The sequence below is a fragment of the Convolutriloba macropyga genome, chromosome 9 (genome assembly GCF_964194025.1).
Source record: "Convolutriloba macropyga chromosome 9, txConMacr16.3, whole genome shotgun sequence".
In the NCBI taxonomy this organism is placed as follows: Eukaryota; Metazoa; Xenacoelomorpha; order Acoela; family Convolutidae; genus Convolutriloba; species Convolutriloba macropyga.
This window is the reverse complement of record NC_134476.1, coordinates 5,436,294-5,458,446: the sequence shown is the minus strand read 5'-3', so window position 1 is coordinate 5,458,446 and position 22,153 is coordinate 5,436,294. Positions and strand designations below refer to the sequence as shown.

General features: G+C 37.2%; 3 protein-coding genes across 3 annotated transcripts in view; 2 read left to right on the top strand and 1 right to left on the bottom strand.

Annotated features, from left to right (window-relative positions):
- Positions 1-22,153, bottom strand: part of LOC142345946 (uncharacterized) — a 280,658-nt gene that overhangs the window by 145,051 nt on the left and 113,454 nt on the right. The window lies entirely within an intron of this gene.
- On the top strand, positions 6,165-6,725 carry LOC142345945 (uncharacterized). The gene is made up of 2 exons (XM_075398412.1): positions 6,165-6,457; positions 6,500-6,725. The coding sequence occupies exons 1-2, from the start codon at positions 6,165-6,167 to the stop codon at positions 6,723-6,725; spliced, it is 519 nt and encodes a 172-aa protein (XP_075254527.1).
- LOC142345944 (uncharacterized) lies at positions 6,741-7,429 on the top strand. The gene is made up of 2 exons (XM_075398411.1): positions 6,741-6,981; positions 7,032-7,429. The coding sequence occupies exons 1-2, from the start codon at positions 6,741-6,743 to the stop codon at positions 7,427-7,429; spliced, it is 639 nt and encodes a 212-aa protein (XP_075254526.1).

The window sequence follows — 22,153 nt, the reverse complement described above, 5'->3', positions numbered from 1 at the left end:
GAAAGACAAGGAGAGCAGCCGTTACATAATCAAAAGATTTTGACTGGCGATGTAAATTAAATAGCGTTCTTTTAAATTTGATTGCACGTGGGATACAAATGATTCTTCAGTTTATTTTCAGTTTACAGAGAATACCCGTATTATAGTGCAGTTATTTTCAAAAAACTTAATTTATAGCCTCTGCAAATGACATTTTTTCTGCATTATCAATATTACCACTAATTGACGTTTTCTGAATAAATTGTTTTCTTTTGACATTCGTTTCAGATAAAGCGTTTTCGTAAATCTCAATGAAATGAATAAGTTCTGTGTAAAGGAACCAAGTTCCTTTATACTTTATCTCCCTCCACACCCTCATTATCCTCCCCCCACCTACACTTCCGTCCTCCAAAACCTTTTCATTTCCTGATTTCCTTTCCCACAACCTATTTTCGTTGAAGCTTTTTATGTTGATTTCATTGAAGAAGTCAGAAGTGGTTGACGTTCACTTTCAATATTATTTATGTTAAGGGATTTCCCGTTTTTAACCATAACTTGTGTGCCAATGGCGCGAATTGTGATGCATTTATAGAGCTTGATTTGCTACCATCGTTGAGACTTTCAGAAATACAAATATTAATGAAAAGTTGTCTTGGTATGCAAGCCATAGGTCGAAGGGAATAAACATTTATGGCGTATCCTAGGGTTAAAAAAGGACTTTTGAAACTTGCTCGACTCAAACTGGGGAATTTTTGATTTTATAGGGGGGAACTTAGACATTTGACACTTAGCACATTTTAAACTCCGGTTTTGATAACTTTGCAAGTTTTAATCAAAAACATTACAATCACAAAATATCCAAATGATTTTTAATCTGGCCCTAGAAGTGAAGACATCTAGGGCCAGATTAAAGACTTCTAGATTTGAGAGTTCTCCTGAGAAGGATGCTTGCGTGGTATGCCTAGTCACGACAGATGGGCTAGCCTTACTTGCAGAATTGAAAGTCTTCATTTCGAAGTCTAAATTTTAATGAGCGTCTAATTATCGTTGAATCAATAGTATTTTTCCGCATTAGTTTCTAAAGGATTAGGTAGTAGATCCTCCTCCAGGTTAAATTTAAAGCACCACTAACACACACCTTAACTTAGGATTAGTTTCAAGGCCTGGTATGCCCTTGCTATCTTAAGGTTTATAGGAACGTGAAGTTATCCCCCCACCAGTGTCAGTAGACACACACAATAGTCAAAAGTTAGGCACCACAGATTAGGTTTGTTTCAGTCGCGCTCGAAAAACAAAAATGCAACGAAATAAACTTCACATTTATCTAAGTTCATAGGAATTTCACTGATAAGTGTAAAAGTTTAACTCTATACAACCTCTGATTAGTGAAGCATCACATCTGTATCAAACATCACTGATTAGTGATAGAGACAAGCAGAAACATAGCAAATAAACATCAAACAAAAAGCATTAGCTAAGCACAATAAGCAACAGCCTCATTTTATTAATAGGTTTAACATAACTAGAATAGGGCTGTTACAAGGAAACATAGTGCAGTAACAGTGCAGTATAAACTTTGTAAAAAATGAAAAGTGTTTAACACAGTCAACATGCCAAACAAGTCAAAATCTTCATCAACAGCAAAGAACAGCCTCAAGCAACAACTTCAGCTGAAAGTGATAGAGTGGAACGCAGTAAAAGACCTCTTCGAAGAACAAAGCAATAGTAACGAAGGTCTAAACATACTACGTGAAACTTTGGAATTTTTGAGGTCTCAGAAAGAGCAGTTGGACAGAAGTTTCAGTGAACTCATGAAGCTACAGCTAACAAGTGAAGAGTTGACAACACCTGCTAATGAATCTGCTGAAAGAAACTTAACCATGCTGAAATGCAAACAGAGAGCAAAAGCACACAGAGCAATTGCAAGTGACATTGAATCTGCTTATAACACATCGGCAGCTCCTTCCCCCAATCTACTGAGAAAACACTATCCTTTACGCAATAGAGCAATGAAACATCAGTTGGCAAGCCGCAACAATCAGGAAACAAACAACGCTGACTCGTCCGACTCAGAAGACCCTGATAATTTTCAACCCGTTTTGGACATTGAAGAGAGAGGAAGGAACAGGGAATTTCTCAAAGGGGCATTGAGAACAGATGAGGGCTGGCAAAATTCAAGTCGATCGAGAGAAGAGAACCATGTTCGAGGAGAGAACCGACATGAGAGTGAGGATAGAGCGGGGCATGCGCAACAACCAGTTTCTTTTCACATCAATAGTCAAGCTGGTACGACCATGAGTCGTAGGTACACACCACAAAATCAACAACCACTGAACAGTTGTACCGGACAAGATGGCTTTAGCAACAACATATACAATGGTTTCCCGGTTACCCACCAGATTGGATGCAACACCAAGCACTGATGTTACAGAACGCAATGAGTTTGCCTAAGATATGAATTGATAATTTCACAGGTGATCCTTTCAAATGGCACCAGTGGCTCAGTTTCTTCAAAGCAACCATTCACAACAACAGTGGCTTCTCAGATGCTCAAAAATTGACATACCTCCAAAACTCTTTACCACATAAAGCAAGAGATTCCATAAGTGGATACTAATACAATGGGGACTACTACCATGAAGCCATCGCTGAATTGACAAGAAGGTTTGGCAAACCACAGCATATTGTTGCTGCATACCTGGATCAGTTGGAGAAGTGGCCGAAACCCAGACTGGACGAACCAAACACTTTGGTGAGCTTTTCATATTTCTTGAGGAGACTGGTACAAACATTCAGGCTTCACAACTTTGAAGCTGATATCAAGTCTTCAGCCGTCTTGAGAATGGCCAGAGACAAACTGAACGCTACCATGATAATCAGATGGAATCAACACACAAGAAGCCAAGCGATGCTGCAACCTAACCTTACCCACTTTGCCGATTGGATTGACTCCTACGCAAAAGCGTGCGAGGACATCTCCCCATAACGGAACCAGAGAACCAGAGTGAATAATTCTTCCAGAAGGAGGCCACCAGATGTGTCATGTCAACTCTGCTCACAAAACCACGACCTTGGTCGATGTCCCGAATACTTAGAAAAGTCAGTGATTGAACGACAGGGTTGTGTGAGGAGGCTCAATCTCTGCCCTAACTGTCTAAGAGCTCACGAAAAGGGTCTCTGACAATCGAAAACAAGGTGCCTTGTGGACAGATGCAATGGTTTTCATCACTCAACACTCCATAGGACAGACGCAAGGCAGATGCAACAATACGCACAACCAAATGGGAACTTGAACCAAAACTCAAAAAACAATATCTCCAGATCCCAAACCAACCAAAATTATTCAAACTATGGGCGTAACTTTAATAATGAAAACCAAAGGCAAGAGACGAGTTCAAACTACAACCAACAGAGTGCAAACCAGAACAGACATGATAGATCTATTAGCAGTACTTCACACAGGGTCAACTGGAACAAAAATGGTTTTCACTCTCAGCCGATGAAAGCGCAGAACAGCAACAACAGACAGCACAGTAACAATCAGTGCACTGTAGCTCAACAGCAGGCAACGACTCCACAACAAAACTACACTTGCAGCAACCAACAGGAAACTTCATGGATCAGACCGCTGATACAATTGCAGGCGATACCAGTAACATTTTTCAACAGAGATCTTTTCATTGGAACCAATGCATTGCTGGACAGTGGCAGTGACAACACTCAAATAACACAGAAGGTTGCTGATCCACTTCAAATTCAACAACCGAAAGACATAACTCTACCACTAGCTTCACTTCACGGTGAACTTTCAGTTAAAACAGCAGATGTCATAATCGTCATAGGAGCTTTGTACAGCAGTTGTCCTGTGGTCAGAATCCCTGTGTACACAACAGCAATGGAGGAGTTTCGGATGCCAAGAGTTCAAATTGAAATGTTGAATGAGATCTGCAGAGACCATTCTCACCTCTAGAGCATCTAGAGCATGAGATTTCCCACAATCAGGGACAATCGGATCGGAATACTGATTGGAGCAGATGCATTCACAGCAACGGTTCCCAGACAGTTCACAACGGGACCCATTGGTACCCCATACGGATTCAACACTCTGCTTGGCTGGAAACTGACAGGGCCCATTCCTCAGAGGTACACACAAAGGAGGGCCGGACAATCAAACAGCACAAGCATAGCACTTTTCAATCATATCAAAAGACGAAAAGACGATCCAGATGAAGATCTTCTCCAGCTCTTCTGGACAATTGAAGGAGTGAATTTCAATCAGTGTTCTTCAAGGGGACAGTCTTCAAGTGACAAAGAAGCTGTGTCCGTCCTCAATGATACCATAAGACACATTGGTGACAGATACCAGATTGGACTTCCATGGAAGAAAGATATCACACAATCTAACAACTACTTCATGGCCAAAGTTCAGTGGCACGCTCTGCAGCAGAGGTTGGAGAGAGACACAAACTTGAGAGACCGCTATGAGAAAACAATCAAAAAAGGTTTGGATAAAAACTAAGTCACAGCTGCAGACCCCATTTGCAGACACTCTGTCTGGTACCTCCCCATCACGCAGTGATCAACAAACAGAAACCAGATAAAATCCGTACAGTCACAAACTCTGCTTCCAAATATAAGGGAATCTCACTCAATGATGCATTGCTGACAGGGTCGGATCTACTCTGCAGCCTGCATGGCCTTCTTCTCCGCTTCAGACAGTACTCAGTGGCAATCACAGCGCTCATCGAGGCAATATTCATGCAGATTGGCATCCAACCACAAAACCGGGACTATCTCCGTTTTCTCTGGACAGAGGATGGCAATGAAAAGATCTTCAAATACAATCGACTCATTTTTGGAGCGACATGCTCACCTTTTTGTGCAATTTTTGTTCTGCAGAAGTGTGCAAATGACCAGAAACAATAACATCCAGAGGCATACACAACAATCATGCAGAAGTTCTACATGGATGATTTCATGCACACCTATCGTTCTGAAGAGAAAGTCCGCAGAAGTGCAGAGGAGATTAAAACTGTTTTACATACAGGAGAATTCAATCTGACGAAGTTCTTCAGCAACAGACCAGCCGCATTAGAAAACATACAGGGAGAAGACAAGGCGGAAATGAAAGCCCAAAGAATCCTTGGTCAGACGTGGGACCCCAAAACTGACAAGTTGATGTTTGCCAAACCGAAGCTTCTCTACACAGGACAACAGATTATTCAAAGAAAAGTGCTTTCAATGGCAGCTTCTCTGTTCGATCCAGTTGGACTGACTTCACCCTTTACCATCAGAATTGGAAGCATTCTCCAAAGAATCGGTAGAGTGGGAAGAAACTGGGATCGATCTGTGTCAGAATGCTACCAACAGGCACTACAGGAGTGGATGGATGGGTTCGACAGCATGACTTCAGTCGAAATTCCTAGGTGTTTGATTCCCAGCACCAATGGAACCCATCAACTTCATACGTTCACTGACGCTTCATTGAGTGCAATTGGTGCCATAGTTTATGTGAGGACAACCAACGCCGATGGATCTTCCACATCCCGATATGTGATCAGTAAAACAAAAGTGGCAAGCAGCTTAGCACTCCAAAACTGGAATTGGAAGCTGCAACACTTGGAGCAGAGCTAGCTGGTTTGGTTCTGTGAGAGCAAGATGACGACGACTACCATAAGTTCAAAACACTTTTGGACAGACAGCACCACTACAATTGGTTGGATCCAATCCAAGCAGAGACAGAAAATGTACATTGCCAACAGATTGACAAAAATTCACGAGAATTCTAACCCAGACAATTGGATACACATTCCCGGAAAAATGAATCTGATCATGGCACACAAGGCCGCTGATCATGGCACACAAGGCCTCACCCTATCAGACATACCAAAGCTGTGGCTACAACCACCGAAATTTCTGAGCACACCTCAAGACTCCTGGAAATTTGCCGAGGACAGTGATCCCCACAAATGCGCTACACAAGCGACACAACTTCAGATGCCGATCATTGAGGTTGAAAATTTTCAACATGGAATCGACTACTCAGCTCTACTAGAACGGTCTTCCAGGCAATAAGACACTTCATGGCAAAACTCCGAACTAGAAGACAAAACTAATCACCTGGGACCTCCAACACTGACAATTTTGCAACAGATGAGGACGGCGCAAGGAACTACCTCATCAAAATGTCCCAAAACGAGTTTTTCTCAGGAAAAATTTCTTCACCGTTGAAGGGAAGCAATCTCAAGAAAAGAGACAAGCTGATGCCCTTCACTCCCTTTCTAGATGACATCGGACTCTTGAGGGTAGGAGGAAGACTCAACAAGGCACCTCTAACCTACAGTGCGATACATCTCCTCGTTTTCCATAGCAGGAGCAGAATTGCAAGGCTGTTGATTGAAAAGGCGCACCATGACTCTGGCCATCAGGGCGTGGAACATGTGAAAGCTCACCTGCAACAGACTTTCCTGATGATTGGGTAGAGAAAGGCGCTGAGAAGTCTGGGGAAATACTGTTTCAGTTGCAGAAGATGGAGGGCAGACAATGTGAGGCCGAAGATGGCTGACTTGCTTGAACTCAGATTTCCAGATGTAAACAAGCAGTACCCCTTCGTCAACACAGGAATGGACATGTTTGGACCATTCTACATTGAGGACAAGAGAGAGGGCACCCAGATTCACTACGTCTGCTTGTCCACATGCCTGGTCACCAGATTTGTCCACCTAGAAGTATGCCTTGACCTCTAAACCGATTGTTTTCTCATGACCATCCGCAGATTTGTATCACGACGTGGATACCCTGACCTCATTGTGAGTGACAATGGCAAAAACTTCATTGGAGCCAAACAAGCAATGAGGTTAAAGTTCTCGAGAGGCTACAAGCCAGACAACGAGTACATCAGACTGCAATTGGCTCAACAGAACATTCAATGGACCTTCAACCCTCCATTGGCACCACACGTCGGAGGAGTCTGGGAGAGGCTGATACAGACCGCAAAGAGGAGTCTACTAATAGTGCTGGGTATTCGTAAACTAACACTCTCAGTTTTCCAGATAGTTGTGGCAGAGGCGCAGGCAATTTTGAACTTGTATCTTTGAAACCTCTTGTGAACAGCAACCAGCGCTTCTTCACTAAGGATTTCAAGTTGACGCAGACACTACTTGATCACTACTGGAGCAGGTTGCTGAAGGAATATGTTCTTGAGCTCAATAAGAGAACGAAGTGGCAAAGGTCAAATTTTGAGCTGGATGAAGGTGACATTGTGTGGGTGCTCAAAAACTTCACACCCCGAGGCATCTGGCCTCTCGGGAAGATTGTGAAAGCACACAGAGTTTCAGACGGAAGAGCCAGGAGCTCCGACATCCAGACGTCTACAGGAATGGTACAGAGTCAGGCAGTAACCTTAAGTCGTGTATTCCCACAATTGTCAGATGCGCCAGAGGGTCACTGAAACAAGTTCATTGAAACACACACAAAAATTCAATATAAGAGAGAAAACGTTTTGTGCTTTATTTTATTGTGTTTACATTTTCATTTCAAATGTTGCCTTTTCTTGCCGGGAGTGTAAAGGAACCAAGTTCCTTTATACTTTATCTCCCCCCACACCCTCATTTTTCTGCCCCACCTACACTTCCGTCCTCCAAAATCTTTTCATTTCCTGATTTCCATTCCCCCAACCTATTTTCGATGAAGCTTTTGATATTTTGATTTTATTGAAGAAGTCAGAAGTGGTTGACGTTCACTTTCAATGTTATTTTTTGTAGGGGATTTCTTGTTTTTATCCATAACTTGTGTGCCAATGGCGCGAATTATGATGTATTTATAGAGCTTGATTTGCTACCATGGTTGGGAGTTTCAGAAATACAAATATTAATGAAAAGTTGTCTTGGTATGCAAGACTTAGGCCGAAGAGCATAAACATTCTGTTATGAACTTTCAACAAACACCAGTTTATACTGTACATAAATTTGAATGAAAATTGGTTTTCATAAGATCCATTTTCTAGTGCAGTTCTATCGGCAACAAAAAATTTCTGAACTGCTAACAAGTTCCGCGTTTTTTATCAAAGTTTGATCTTTATTTTTGCTGATGTGTTGTTGTATTGATTTTTTATGTCGTATAAATAGCTCTATTTTCTTGCATATTTCCTATCGCCAGTTTACATGTTTTACGGGGCAGCTGATTTTGAATCGCATATTTTTACTAATAGCATAAATAGAATCTTCTTAGAGTAAAAATTGTTTAAAAGTAATTCTGTTTTTTGTTCTTCGAGGAATTTTATGCCCAATTAATGTTCATAAAACTTTTCAAAGAACTAAAGTGGAAGCAAAGACATTGTTTTTTTGCTTTAATTGAACTCATAGAGCGGTGAAGTATAGTGGACACCTAGACAAATAATTGAAAGCTTCTGTGTGCCAATTTTTTGTCACTATGGTTTCTCCTAATGCCAAGCAGCATTATTTACTTTTTTTAAATGAAAAATGAGATTTTTAGGGTTTAATGACATTCTTCTGAATGACTATGATAAAATTTTAATATCAAATTATATATAAAACAAGTACTGTTTTTTGTGCTTTGGCAAATTTAAGTCCTATTTCTTGTTTTTTGCATTTCTCTAAGTTATTTTTATCCTGAAATCTGCTTGCAACCAGAATCCTATTTATGTCTGAAGTTCTTTGTACAATCCCGAGAATTTGCTATTAAAACAAGCACTCTGATTGTAATGACCAGTATGGGGAAAAACGGGAATCGATTATAATCAGATTACTGCTCATTTTCACTACCTACTTGTTTATTGTTATCGTTTTTGTTTAGAAGCCGACTCATACGAAGTAAAACACGAAACAATCCGATTTTAACTCATTTTTCATAATATTCTTTTCTTTTTCTCAGTATACAATTAAATATATGTTTAACTTTTACTATAATTGTCTTATTGAAAAAAATAGTGATTTTCTGCGAAAATTTAACTGTGACGATAAAATGAGAATTATTTTTTGTCTCACTCATATGTTACACTTTAAAAGTTAGCTTTGTTGCAAAAGTCTGAGAGCTGAATTCTATTTTCAGCTGTTCGGGGGCTGCGTTTTCAAGCAATTTCTGTCAAATAGTAAAGTACTGATTAAGTTTTAAAAAGACGAGAACTGGAAAATATATACCTGTCAATGACCAGACACTGAAGATCTAATTGGCTCGTTGGCTCTTTAATTAATGATGATTTTTTTGGCAGAATTTCATTAAGAATCTCGTACTTCAACACACTTTGTAACCTGATAATAAATCACACCTTGACCTGGGCAGCTTTATGGGCTGCAAATTGGAGAATAATAGTGAAAATACTGTTCGCAATTCTATGTCATCAAGGAAGAGAAGCTGAAATAAGAAAAAATTGATGAAATATCAATAATTGTAAATATATTTAACATTATTTTAATGCGGGTTTTTCTTGGTGGCAGATGAACCTCCGCGCTTTCTCCAGCTATTGAATTATAAATAATTCTGAACAAAAGCTTGGAGAAATTAATCAAATATTCAACATTTGAGAAAAATCGGGTCTGAAATCTAGCCTCTATAATGAGAAACTGTTTTTGGATTTTCACAGCTGTGTTTTTTGTCGCCGAGGTGGAATCCTCGAACGATGATTTTGACAACTTGAAATTGCTTCATAGCCAGATCTCACAAAAATCTCATCCTTTTATCCCACCAGCAAATTTCTCAGACAAAAAAACTTACTTGTATTTACATTTGTATCAAATATCGGACGTGAACGAAAAGAGGGGAACTATAACTATGAAGCTGACTAAACTGGTGTTTTACAGTTATGAAGATATATCTTGGAACCCTTCTGAATACGGTGGAATGAAGACCTTATTTTTCCCCTTGGGCACTTTTTGGAAACCGATTATCAGTGAGTATATGTATCACAGATAAAAACCGCTAAAAGATATAAGATTTGCGGTGAACTTAATTTTAGAAAATTAAGAGTTGAGGCAATGCGCTTGATGCGCTTGATAAAAGAATAATATATTAATAGGCTCTCAGTATTGTTAAAGATATAGTAAACATCTCTATATAATAAAAGTTGTAATAAATTTCAAACAAGATGATTATACCACTAAATTACTGATTTACAAAATTTCAGAAATTTACAATTTGGCTGCAAACGAAAACATTTAAAGTCATTACTTTATGTTAATGCTTTCATTCATTTTTAACTAGAGAAACTAATTTACTTTTTTTTTCAAAATAAAGGTAGTATGAACATACAAAAGTGATACAAAACTCCAAAATAAAAATTTTTAAAATGAGCACCAAGTTTTTACCGGAAAGAGTTGGTTATTTATTAACGGCTTTAAATTTTAGCCAGTAAATACCCTCTCAAACTTTCTGAGCTTCTTGTACTATGTAACGGCATTTATTGTTTTCAAGAGCTTACAAGGTGAAAATATAAACTTCAGCGCTAAAAAACGCTTACCCGAGGGGAGATTATCGCTTCTGTTTTACCACATAGTGTAGTGAATCTGTCAAAAACAGAAGGAAGTATAAATAATGTGTAGTGACAAATCGTGGACTGAACCAAAGAAAGCATTTATTAAATTGCTTATCTCAGCACTACGACTTAACGATGTCGGGTTGTCAGTAATCGGAAACCCCACATCAAGGTGGACACTATCACAACAACTCAACTTTGGTGTCTGATAGACACCAAACCTTCCTCACATTCATCACCTTCGATAGCTATATTTTTTTAACAACAAAGCGATCGAAGGGCTAATCTATGAAACTCTTTTTTTGGTAAACTAAAAACACTTTCCAAAAACTGCGATTCAGACCAGACATTTCAGAAGAATCATTTAAAGTGATGATTTTATCGCCAACATGCAAGAAACTGAAAATCCAAAATAATTTCTCAAACAAACCGTCTTCGAGTTTTTAACTCAGCAATCAATGTGGAACCTGGTGAACCTAACCAATGCAAAAAAAACTAAAGCTCAAACTCAGGTGTTCACGTAAATGATATCTCCCATCATGGACAAACGCAGAAAGCAAATCAACAACGAATCTATAACAATTTTCAAGTTGCGTGCAATTTTACCACAAGTCTGCTAAAATGTGGTTCAATGGTGACCTCAGGTCATAATGACGAACGTTTAGCAAGAGCCAACAAATGCTCTAATGTTGCTTTACTAATTCATTGTCTCTCGTCTTCGGCGAAAATTGCTTAATTCTATTCGTCCACAAAATCCCAGAAAATTTGCTATTTTAGTGAACCACCATACAACCAAGTGAAAACAAGGTCAGCCGTATTTATGTCGCTTGTGATAATGGTAACACTGTCATGAGCGTCGGATTAGTTTATTTTTTTTTCAAAAAAAAAGATCATCAGAGATTTGACCCTCCGGACATTAGCGACCAAAAACCGTTTGCAAATGAATCAAATCCAACATGCAAAGAGATAGAGGTGCTTGTTGCCTGTTGCCAGTAATTTATGGTGAATCGAGGAAGCAGAGTTTTTTAATATCCAACAAAAATTAAAATTTTTAGTAGCAGACCATTTGAAGAAACCGGAATTGCCATAACTCAAACCCTACAGTTCTCGTAGCTCATTCAAAAATTTCAATTAATACACAGCAGCCACTGAAAATGCACTCTGAAAAAACAGTCCCCCAATTAATATCTCGCGTTGGCTGCTCATAAATTTACATTGTCAAATTTCCTAAAAAAAATCCTCTCTAAACACCGAAAAGGTAGACACTTTCCGATCAATCTACAGGATGAACTCAACGTCGAACTCAGTAAATTTTTCAAGGTGCCTTTTTTGTGTTCCCAATTGTAATTACTATCGAAAGAGATGTAACAAAACAATAGCGTTGCGTTCTTGATTCTAGAGTCACCAATCAGCAGAAAAAATATGAAATGCCGATTAAGCACACAATAGAAAGTTCAATTTCAAAATCTATCTTTTTCCTAACAGTTGAATTTAATTTTGTCTATTATTTAACTGATTTTTGTCCAAAAACTACCGCAAAACATTTTCAAGTTAACATCTCCAATGTGATACGACTGGCAAAAATCGATTTTCTAGGTTTTTTTGGACTCACAATTATGCCAGCAGAGTTTCGAAAAGCCTTGGACTACCCTCTTAATGAACTAAAAAATGCTTCATGTATCTTCGAAGTAATTCTAGTCAAAAGCAGGGGAGTGAACAAAATGTTATTATTTGTCTGAAAAATTGAAATTTAGATAACTAATGAGTAATATTAACAAAATGACTGTTAGCAAAATTAAAAAGAAATGCACAATAAGATATCACAGATGGGTATTTCAGCAAGCAAGCCATAGACATTATCGATTCGTTTTCTTATGCCACAAAACACACTGAACTCATTACAATTTTTTTGGTTCAGTCCTCTACGTATCATCAAAAAACTAGCAAAAGAAGCCTTTGCACACTTCGGTCATTACTTAGAAAGTCCAAAAAAAAAAACGATTGGACTGAATTCCATAATGCTAATTTTAGTACAATTGACGATCGCAAATCAGAAGCAAGGAAAACAAAACATAACCTGCAACACGAGGCTATAGGAAATTGCCACGCTTCACGCACAAGACCTCATGCAGCATTAGATTAAAGTTACCTGTTGACAGTTGGAAACCCTTATAACTTGCCTTTAAAAATTAGCGAGGAACCTTACAGTGTATATGAGCTAATGTAAATCAGGCTTGTTGTTCAGAAAACAGTTAATTACCGTTAATATTGACTACTGATCACCATTAGCACCTTTCAAAGGTTTCACAAATCGTGAAACAGTTAATTATCAGAATGAGCGAAAATCATCTGCCATATCAACATAAAATTGAACCTTTGCTGTAATCAAATTGGGTGTTTCAAACTGTTTTACAGAGATTTAAAGTCACTGATAGATTTGCCCCAATCTGCAGTTTCTAACCCAAGAAAAATGTGCTGCCAAAATGGCTCAAACAATTCTAGCTTAAAATTAGGTCAAAACGGAACCAAGCACATAGAAAGAGGAAATAAGGTTGCCAAAACCAAGCCAAGCTTCAAGAATTCAAAAAGTGGCGCTTGAATTTTGAAAAAGAATACAAACATTCAAAAAAGCAGTACTAGCAAAATAAGTTCCAAGCTTGCCAAACAGACTCGAGGAGAACGTACAAACTTCTGAATTACATCAACGGGAAATCCAAAACAAAAACGTTTAATGATTCCTCCTTTTTGACCACTTGTAGACAACATTATAGGTTCCCAACAATTAAAAACAATGAAGATGTCTTTAATATTTTCTTTGTGAACGTTGGTGAAAGACTTAGCGATCATTTAACTCCCGCACATGATGTTGATATCTCGAATTGCGTTCACTCCATGTTCTTTTTCCCAACAACAAAGCTTGAGGTTGAATCTGTTTACCGAAGTTTACAAAATAAGTCGTCCTCGGTAGATGATCTAATAAGTAACAATTTTGTAAAAGCCTCAATGCCAGCCACCTTAAATGTAATTACAAATAAGATTAACCGGTCATTGTACGAAAGCCTTTTTCCAGATAGCTTGAAAACAACCAAGATCATTATTTTATTTAAATATGGCTCAAAATTGGAGGAAAATAACTATTGCCCAAATTTTCTACTCATAATTTGGAGCAAAAAATTTGAGAAAGCAGTTTTTAACAGAGTATACGGCTATTTCGAAAAACTAGGAATTCTCTCAAGGTATCAATTTGGTTTTCGCGACATGAAAAGCACCATTAATGCGCTCGTAGAACTCACCAAAAAAATTCGTCATTCTCGAAAAAAGAACGCTATCAATTCGTTCTTTTTGGACTTGAAGAAAGCTTTCTTCGATACTATAAATCATAAACTACTGCTAAGAAAAACTTGAAAGATATGGTATCAGGGGAAAACGCTTAATGTGGTTTGAATCGTATTTAACAAATGCGAAACATAGAGTTTTTTTAAACAATGTGTCATCTGATTGGGAATTTTCACACTGCGGGGTACCGTAAGGTTCACTTCTAGGTCCTCAACTCTTTCTAATCTATATTAACGATCTCCCTCAAAATTGTAATCTTATTGTGCTGCTGTTTGCTGATGACACTAATATTACATATTACAGAAATTAGTATCGAATTTGCGAAGATAAATAACAGGTTGAAATCAAATAAACTGGTACTTAATCTTGAAAAGACTATCTTAATGAAAAGGCTGGTTGCTGGTTTCTAAATAGATGCAAGTGATATCTGTTTGATGATCAAGTTGTTCAAACTCACTTCATGTGCAAGTATCTTGGTGTGAGAATTCATGCAAAGCTTTCTTTTATTAGCCACATAAAGCATATAATGAACAAAAATAAGCAAGTAATGTGGAATTGTATCGAAAATGAGACATTTTGTTCCTAGATCGCAACCTATAAGTTATTATTCGAGCAACGTAATTCCCATTATTTAATATGGCGTTCTTGTTAAGGTTACTGCAGCTACTCCTCTTTACTACCATTGTTTATGTTGCTGAAAAAAGTGTTAAATTTATATCCTTTCGACGAAAATCAGAGAATTGCAGTGATTTGTTTCTTAAACATGGATTTCTCTCGGTCTACGAGCACCATTTTTCCTTAAATTTGTTCTTAAATCTGTTTGCAATTTTCAATCTGAGGGTTATTGTAACGATATGTTTCAATTTAATAAAAAAGGAGGCAATCCAAGCTAAGATTACTCAATATACCTTGCTGCAGGAGACATGCTTGAGAAATTTTCTACCAAATATCGTGCTGCTAAACTGTATAATAAGCTCAGGGAATTAAATATTCTACCTGGAAACGTAGAAAAAATTACACGTGATGAATTAAAAAATATTTACCATAAGTTAAACGATTCTTATCTTATCAACAACCAAGAGCTAGTAAATTATATGTTTGAAATGTAGTGAAATTGAAATGTTTGAATTTTTTCCGAGTAAAATATGGGGCTTACTGCAATAGACAATCAGCAGGATTCCGTGCAATTCCACTTGTTTCATGATAAAAATATCTAATAGCTGTATATATTCAATCATTTCCAAGAAAAAAGTTCTTTTTCATTCATACCAACCGACAGGAAGAAATTTAGAACTTCGGTTTATGATTAGAACTTCCTTTGAACTTTATTTCAAGTCCGGTCGCAAAAATGTTTGAGAAAATCCAATACTAAGAATGCATCGCCTCTAATTTTTTTGGAAATTTATAACGTTGCACCGCGATAAAATTCCAATTACACTACGTAAACTAAGACCAACACAACAACGCGGGAATAAAAATAATAATTACGTGCAAGGCAGCTCACCCACTCAAAACAATGTGGTTGATAAACTCATGAAAACATATGCATCTCTTGTCGCGAAAGAACAAAATTGTGTCTCCTATTTTGAAAAATTACTAACTAGATGTACTGGTCAACTAAATGAGTCGGGTTTTGAAACACCTAAAATAAAATTATGAAATAAGAACGATTGTATTAAAAAAGATATCGCATCCCAAACAAAATTAATGAGAGCAATTAACAAGTCAAAAAGTTCTCTTTGACTTGAACCCTCCAATCTAAAGATCAATAGCTTTCTAGCTCCAATGCTAATTTATAACACATTCAAGTAAACTCAATCACAAATTGTTCTAATATGATTGTTTCATTGCTCAAGTCAATAAAAATAATTCCCTCCAAAAAATAACTCTAAGAGGGCATCACCTGCGTATCAATTGAGACAAACACTGCAAACGCAACCATGCTTCACAGGCCCCCAAGGTGTTGCTAGCAAGCCATCAAGATCTTGCACTTGAAAAACGAAAGTATGAAAAAAAGAGTATTCGGTTAAAAACTGATTACAACTTAAACAAAAAAAATCTCGCAAAAAGTCAAAAATTACAACCTCCACAATGACGCAGATCGCCTTTAATTAAAAAAACCAAAACTTACCTCCATTACTTTTGAGACGTTCTTCATGGTGCGTGTAAAGGACGAGAAATTGACCACACTTACAACCACTTACACGCTAGTCACGAAAAATTTGGGAATCATGCTGACATGATTCGCAGTGTCAGCAGCGAATATATACGCAAAACAGTTAGTGCAGTCCTGGCAATGAAAATCAAACACTGCAGTCGCTATATAGGGAACCCAAACATATTGTAACAGCTAATCAAGTTCAACCACATAAAGAATGCTTTGTCCCGAATCAAGAAATGTTAATAGTTTTTTGCAGGCTCAATTTTCAATGGAAAAAAGCTTTCTACTTTCCTGCAAGCTTTGATAAGTTTTCCAAAAATCTCAAAACTAAACATTGAATATGGCATAAATGCTTTGAAGTTTCCAGAAAACAATATCTATTTTTAGATTTCATCGCAATAAATTCGAATTGACAAAGCTGGTAGTCTACAAATTGTATAAATATTTCGCAAAAAGAATAACATTGCAGATGTTGAGGCACACGGGAACAATCTCAGAGCAATTGCTTTAGTAAAAAGCTTCATTCAAATAATCAACTGACACTTTTCGGGTTTTCAATAGAAAATTAATTTTAATTTTTTAACGTCAAAACTGCGATAAAATTAATAAAATATCAGCTCTGCATAAACAAACAGCAAAAATTAAAATTTAAAATGCTGAGCGGCTATCACCCCGCTCAGCAAGAAAACTTTTAGTCCAAAAAAATTTTAAAAAAATTGCATTTTTTTTCTTAAAAGAAAAAAGTTTTAAGGAGAAAAAGAAATGATTACGCCATCCAAACTGCTGCCAAAGGAGAAATGGAGACAATAAAGTTGTGAGGCAAAACTGGGGATGAATATGTGCGTATTCGAATTGATGCAGCAACAGAAAAGTTCTATGCAAAAAAAGTCATACATTTCTACAGAGAAAGAAAACAGTTGCGCTGTAATGTGCCTGAAACAAAAACCATTGTATGCAAGTAAAAAAACGATTTAATGACATATATTATGAAGTTGCTACTCATTGTTATATTTAAAACGGACGAATATTCATCGGAAATCAGAGAGCCTGGAAAAATCAATGTAACTTTGTTAAAGAGCGACTTAGCTAAGTTCCGAAATCTGACGGAATGAAAGATAAAACTGAAAGAGTACATGAGCAGGAGTAAAATTTCAGAAAAGGCAAAAGAGTCCAGACATGACGCGCAAATAAAAAGTTTCACAAAAAATCTAAATAGGAGGCGAAGAGGTATGGTGTTAGAGTATCGATCAAACTATAGTCTTAAACTTAGTGAGAATTAGAAAGAAAATTTAACTTACCAGATTAGAAAGACAAACGCAAATTGATTTTGATCAGAGATTTTATATATATGAATCGTCAAGAAATGGTGCTTAGAATCAATATTCGGTTCAATTTGGTGAATCTAGATAACTAAAATTAGAGTGAGACTATTTGATGTAAAATCTTCCCAGCATGTATTGAATGATTATGATAACACCGGAAATGTGAACGAAGTCTCAGAAAAGTGTAAATGCATACCATCTATGGTTTCCCCTGCGAACGATTATATGGGAAATTTTCAGAAGCAAACCATATTGGGTAACCCTTGCGACCCCCACTGTAAATCATGGTGCTAAGATTAGTTTTGTATCTTGACTTTCTCGCACTAATAATGGGTATATTTACAGCTGATTTTTGAGTCTTTTTTCATCCCCAAAATCAAATCACCATCTTGATCTAATAATCAGATCTCTCCTGTAAATCTCTAAATTCTACTGTAAAATATCAGTCTTGTTATTCTCTCATTTTGAGTAATTAATTTTTCTACTTAGTTAAAAAAGCTTTTTATTCCGCTTGCGAAAACCCATAACCCAACATAAAGCACCGCAAGTGCAACAATAATGGCACCGTTACAGTCAACATGTATCTTGTGTCATTAACCATCTAACAATAACGCGGCTTTCCTAAAGGCATTGATCTCAATTTCTCAAAACCGTACTTACACTATTAATTAAAGCATTCTTTGAGATTTCGGATCTTCTCTGTCTATGTGCCCCCCCGTCACGTTTATGCACCCCCAGTTACAGAGCACGTGCCATTAAATAGTAAATCATTATTTAAAAACTTGTCACGTGGGTCGCGGGGGGGGGGGGGGTGGGGAGGGGGGAGGGGGGAGGGGGAGGGTGCAAATAATATGCACCCACTTAGCTGGGGGGCAACTGAAAAGATCCCAGGTTTGTTTCAGTAATGGCTGACACTGTGAAAATCATCCACAATGAAATTCAATCGCAAGCTGCCAACTATATTGGTATAGTCTATACTGACATATATGCGTTCCTGACTGTGACTATTGGGTGTGATTTCGACGTGACTTATTTCCCCTTTGACACCCAAACCTGTCCAATAGTGTTCGACCGTCTTAATGGATTTCAGCTCGAATTTCAAATGGGTAAGAGTCTTTCAATGGTTTGAATGGAACCATTTATTTTTTCAAATTTAATTCAAAGTTTGTTAGTAAATAATGTTACAGACACGTGCTCTGTAACTGGGGGAGGTGGGATCACGTGCTCTGTAACTGGGGGAGGGGGGATCACGTGCTCTGTAACTGGGGGAGGTGGGATCACGTGCTCTGTAACTGGGGGAGGGGGGATCACGTGCTCTGTATCTGGGGGAGGTGGGATCACGTGCTCTGTAACTGGGGGAGGGGGGATCACGTGCTCTGTAACTGGGGGAGGTGGGATCACGTGCTCTGTATCTGGGGGAGGGGGGATCACGTGCTCTATAACTGGGGGATGGGGGATAGAGCATAACGTACAGGGGGGGGGGTCACAAACGGAGATCCAATTTCTGTATTGTTTTCGGCTTCCACTATTTGTTTCTTTTCGCTCTTGAGGATTTGTTTGCAAACACAGAAAGATCTTTTATAACTCTCAAAATACATTTTTCGGAAGTAGCCCTCGAATGATTCTTTTGTAAATCTGTAAGAGTTTGCGGTGGTTAAGCAAAAGAATCTGGTGATTAGATGAGTCAAACATTTGAATTTAACAGAAAATTGCGAAATAACCAACCTGTTCATTAAACAAGATATTTCTCCAAATCATTATCACCCATTGAGAAGTGAAATAGTTTCATTCAGAATTAGGAAAAAGGGGAAAGGGGAGATCTACATTACGAGCGTTCACTGGCACCGAAAAAACTACTTACACCGCCTATTTACATTCAATGCGGAAAGCGCTCAAATTTTGGGAAAGTGGTTTCCGCAAAGCAATTAAAATCCTTAAAATGAAAAATAAGATCAAATAAATGTGAAAAGTCGATACGATTCTAACGGCAAGTAAAACAATTAAGATAAGCTATAGTAAAAAAACACAAATAATGGAAAATGGAAGAATTAAATAGTTCGAGGAAAAAAATTGTCACTTTAATGAAGAAAATAGTATTGTCAAATCAAACAGACTCCAGTAAAAAATCATGAACTTCGAAAAGTGATTGTGGGGGTTTGAATAAAAAACTTGGAAAGGAGTTTGAACTGACCAAAAATAAGAAAACAAACAAAACGAACTATTACTTCTTTTTTTTAACAGTAGCCATGAACTGATACTTTTTCAACCTTTGTTGGCGCATCGGATATTTGTTTTTGAAGATTATTATCACAAAATCTCAATTATTTAGTCTTAGATTTTGCAATAAAGATAGTGTAACCTATTTGTAAAATATCAAAATCAGAACACCCAAAACAGGAAACATCAGGCAACATCTCTTTGAACATCAGGCGGCAGCCAATCCAAGATGACCGCATTTACAAACACCAGTGGACTATTCATTACGCCGCAGAGGTATACCCAAACCTATCACGGGCAAATTTGTCCAATTGGCGTATCTCTTGTTCGCTTTTCCTATGTTAAGAACTTGTCACCTATTTGACAAATTTAATGTATCTGATTTTCGCAAAACTGGCGTGAGCCCTTTTGCGAAAAATAAGATACAAAGCTTGTCTCCTAATTTCGTTCATTTTATGTACCTATTTTTCGCGCGATTTTCACTAAGGAGGAAATTTTGGGATATACACCTGCGTCGTAATGTTATCCACCGTCCGACTATCGGATACCATATTGGGAGTTATGAAAATGTTTTTGTGTAATGAGCTTCTCAATTGATTGCCTTGGCAGGCCCTTAGCAAGAAAAATGTTTCAAACCAGCAAACTCAACCACAAATTTTCTGAGAAACCGCTCTGTTTTCGTGTTTCATGGTGAAACTTCACATCGGGTTGCTTTCTAAATGTAAAAAATAACTACAACATTACGGAAAACAATATTTTTTCATTAGCTTTGCAAAAGGTGGAAAAGTTAAGGTTTAGCTGTTGGTATAAAGATGAGTTAAAATCAGTCAATGATTTTTAGAAATTTGGGCATCGACTTTATGCGGTTGGTTTTTTTTCTTACTTTAAGCGAATGACTGCAGTTTATTTTTTCATAGGCTTTTGATTTAAATTCTTTGGAAAAAAAATCTGAAGAACCAACAAAAATCCATATTTGAAAAAAACATTTTGTCAAAATTTTCTAATATGAAAAGTTTTCTATTCTTTTTTGTTGCACTTTTTTTAGGCAATGTTTAATCGAAAAATTATGTGCACAACAGGAAATGTCCGAAAAATAACTTTTGAGAATATTTGTTTGAAGGATAGAATTTTTTGTATATCAACTATATACTACTTTGATCTGTTTTTTTTGTTAAGAATCTAAGGTCCATAGAATTTTTGATGTCTGGGATTGAAGTTTTGTAATTAAAAAGAACAATATTTGTTTGATAAACTGAAAACAAATAAACTATATCCAATAAACCAAAAATTTATGAAAAATCTATTTGAGGCCAATTAAAGCTGTTCTAAATTATGCACAGAAGCCCCACATTAATCAACTTGTCCTGCTTGTTTCAGAAGTTTACAACGAAAAATTGGATCTAACTGGATATAAAGAAAACGATCAGTGGCAACTTCTTCAACCGGCTCTGGTCAAACCGGAAAATTTGTCTGCTGCGGCACCTTTGAAACAAATTGTAGTTGAGCTAAAACTGAAAAGACGACATCTTTTCTATACAATATTCCTAACATGCCCGACCATTATTCTCTACCTAATATCGGGTCTGACATTTCTGCTGCCGGCTGAATCCGGTGAAAAAAGTGTCTTTTGCGGTTACAATTCTTTTGGCTCAAATCGTTTTGTTTGGAAATCTGAGCAACATTTTCCCCGCCAGTTCCAAGAATTTGCCAATTTTGGCATATTTTGTGTTGACAGTCACAATTCACATGAGTTTGGCGTGTGTCGCTGCAGTGCTTGGTAAATTTTGAAGTGTTTAATTACATAACCATTTCACTCTAAAAATTTGTCGTGTGGGACCACATTTTTTTGTGAAACATAGTAAAAATAAATTAATTTTTCTCGTAATAGGTCACCTAAATACGGTGCTTACATTTATTTTTTACATGAAATAATTGATCTTTTGATTTAATTATTCAGACGATTTTTCCTGCAGTAAAATATATCTCCCGATGTTGCTCAGATCAAATACTTAATCAAAATTGATAATTTTTGATACAAAATTTATTTATTTTTCAACCTGAATTATTTAAAGCTTAAAAAAACTGGCGCTAATGACAGTGGGGGAAGTTTTTACCCAAAAAATCAATCTTTTGGTACATGGTTTGCTTTTCTGCTCACACTAGAAATTTCTAGAATATTTTCAAATGGCAACAAGATATGTGGTGCTAAATAGTATTTTAGCCCAATATAAGAAAAACGGTAATAGTTTTGTTGGGCGGGGGTGTGGGGACTTTAAAATGTGTTCAAAGATCTCTGGAAATATATAATAGTCTATGGCTTGGGATACAACTATCAATTATGAAGAAATAGAGGAACCCGAAGTTAGCATGCCGTGTTTTTCAGTGCTGAATCGTAGCAAAACGCAGCACATCGTTAACAATCAGTAATGAATTAGTCTACTCTATTTTTTTTTAAAAAAAATGGTCTAGTCGAAAGACGTAAAAACAATTTCAATCTGCTCACTGTAAAGGCAGACAAAAGTGGACACTGTCGCATTCGAAAAACTTCGAAAAAAGTCATGGTATAAAATTGGCCGCATGAGATGTTCTTTTTGACCCATTTCTGGCTCCAAACTTTTTTTTTGGAGCCTCATCGGCTTTGACCAAAAG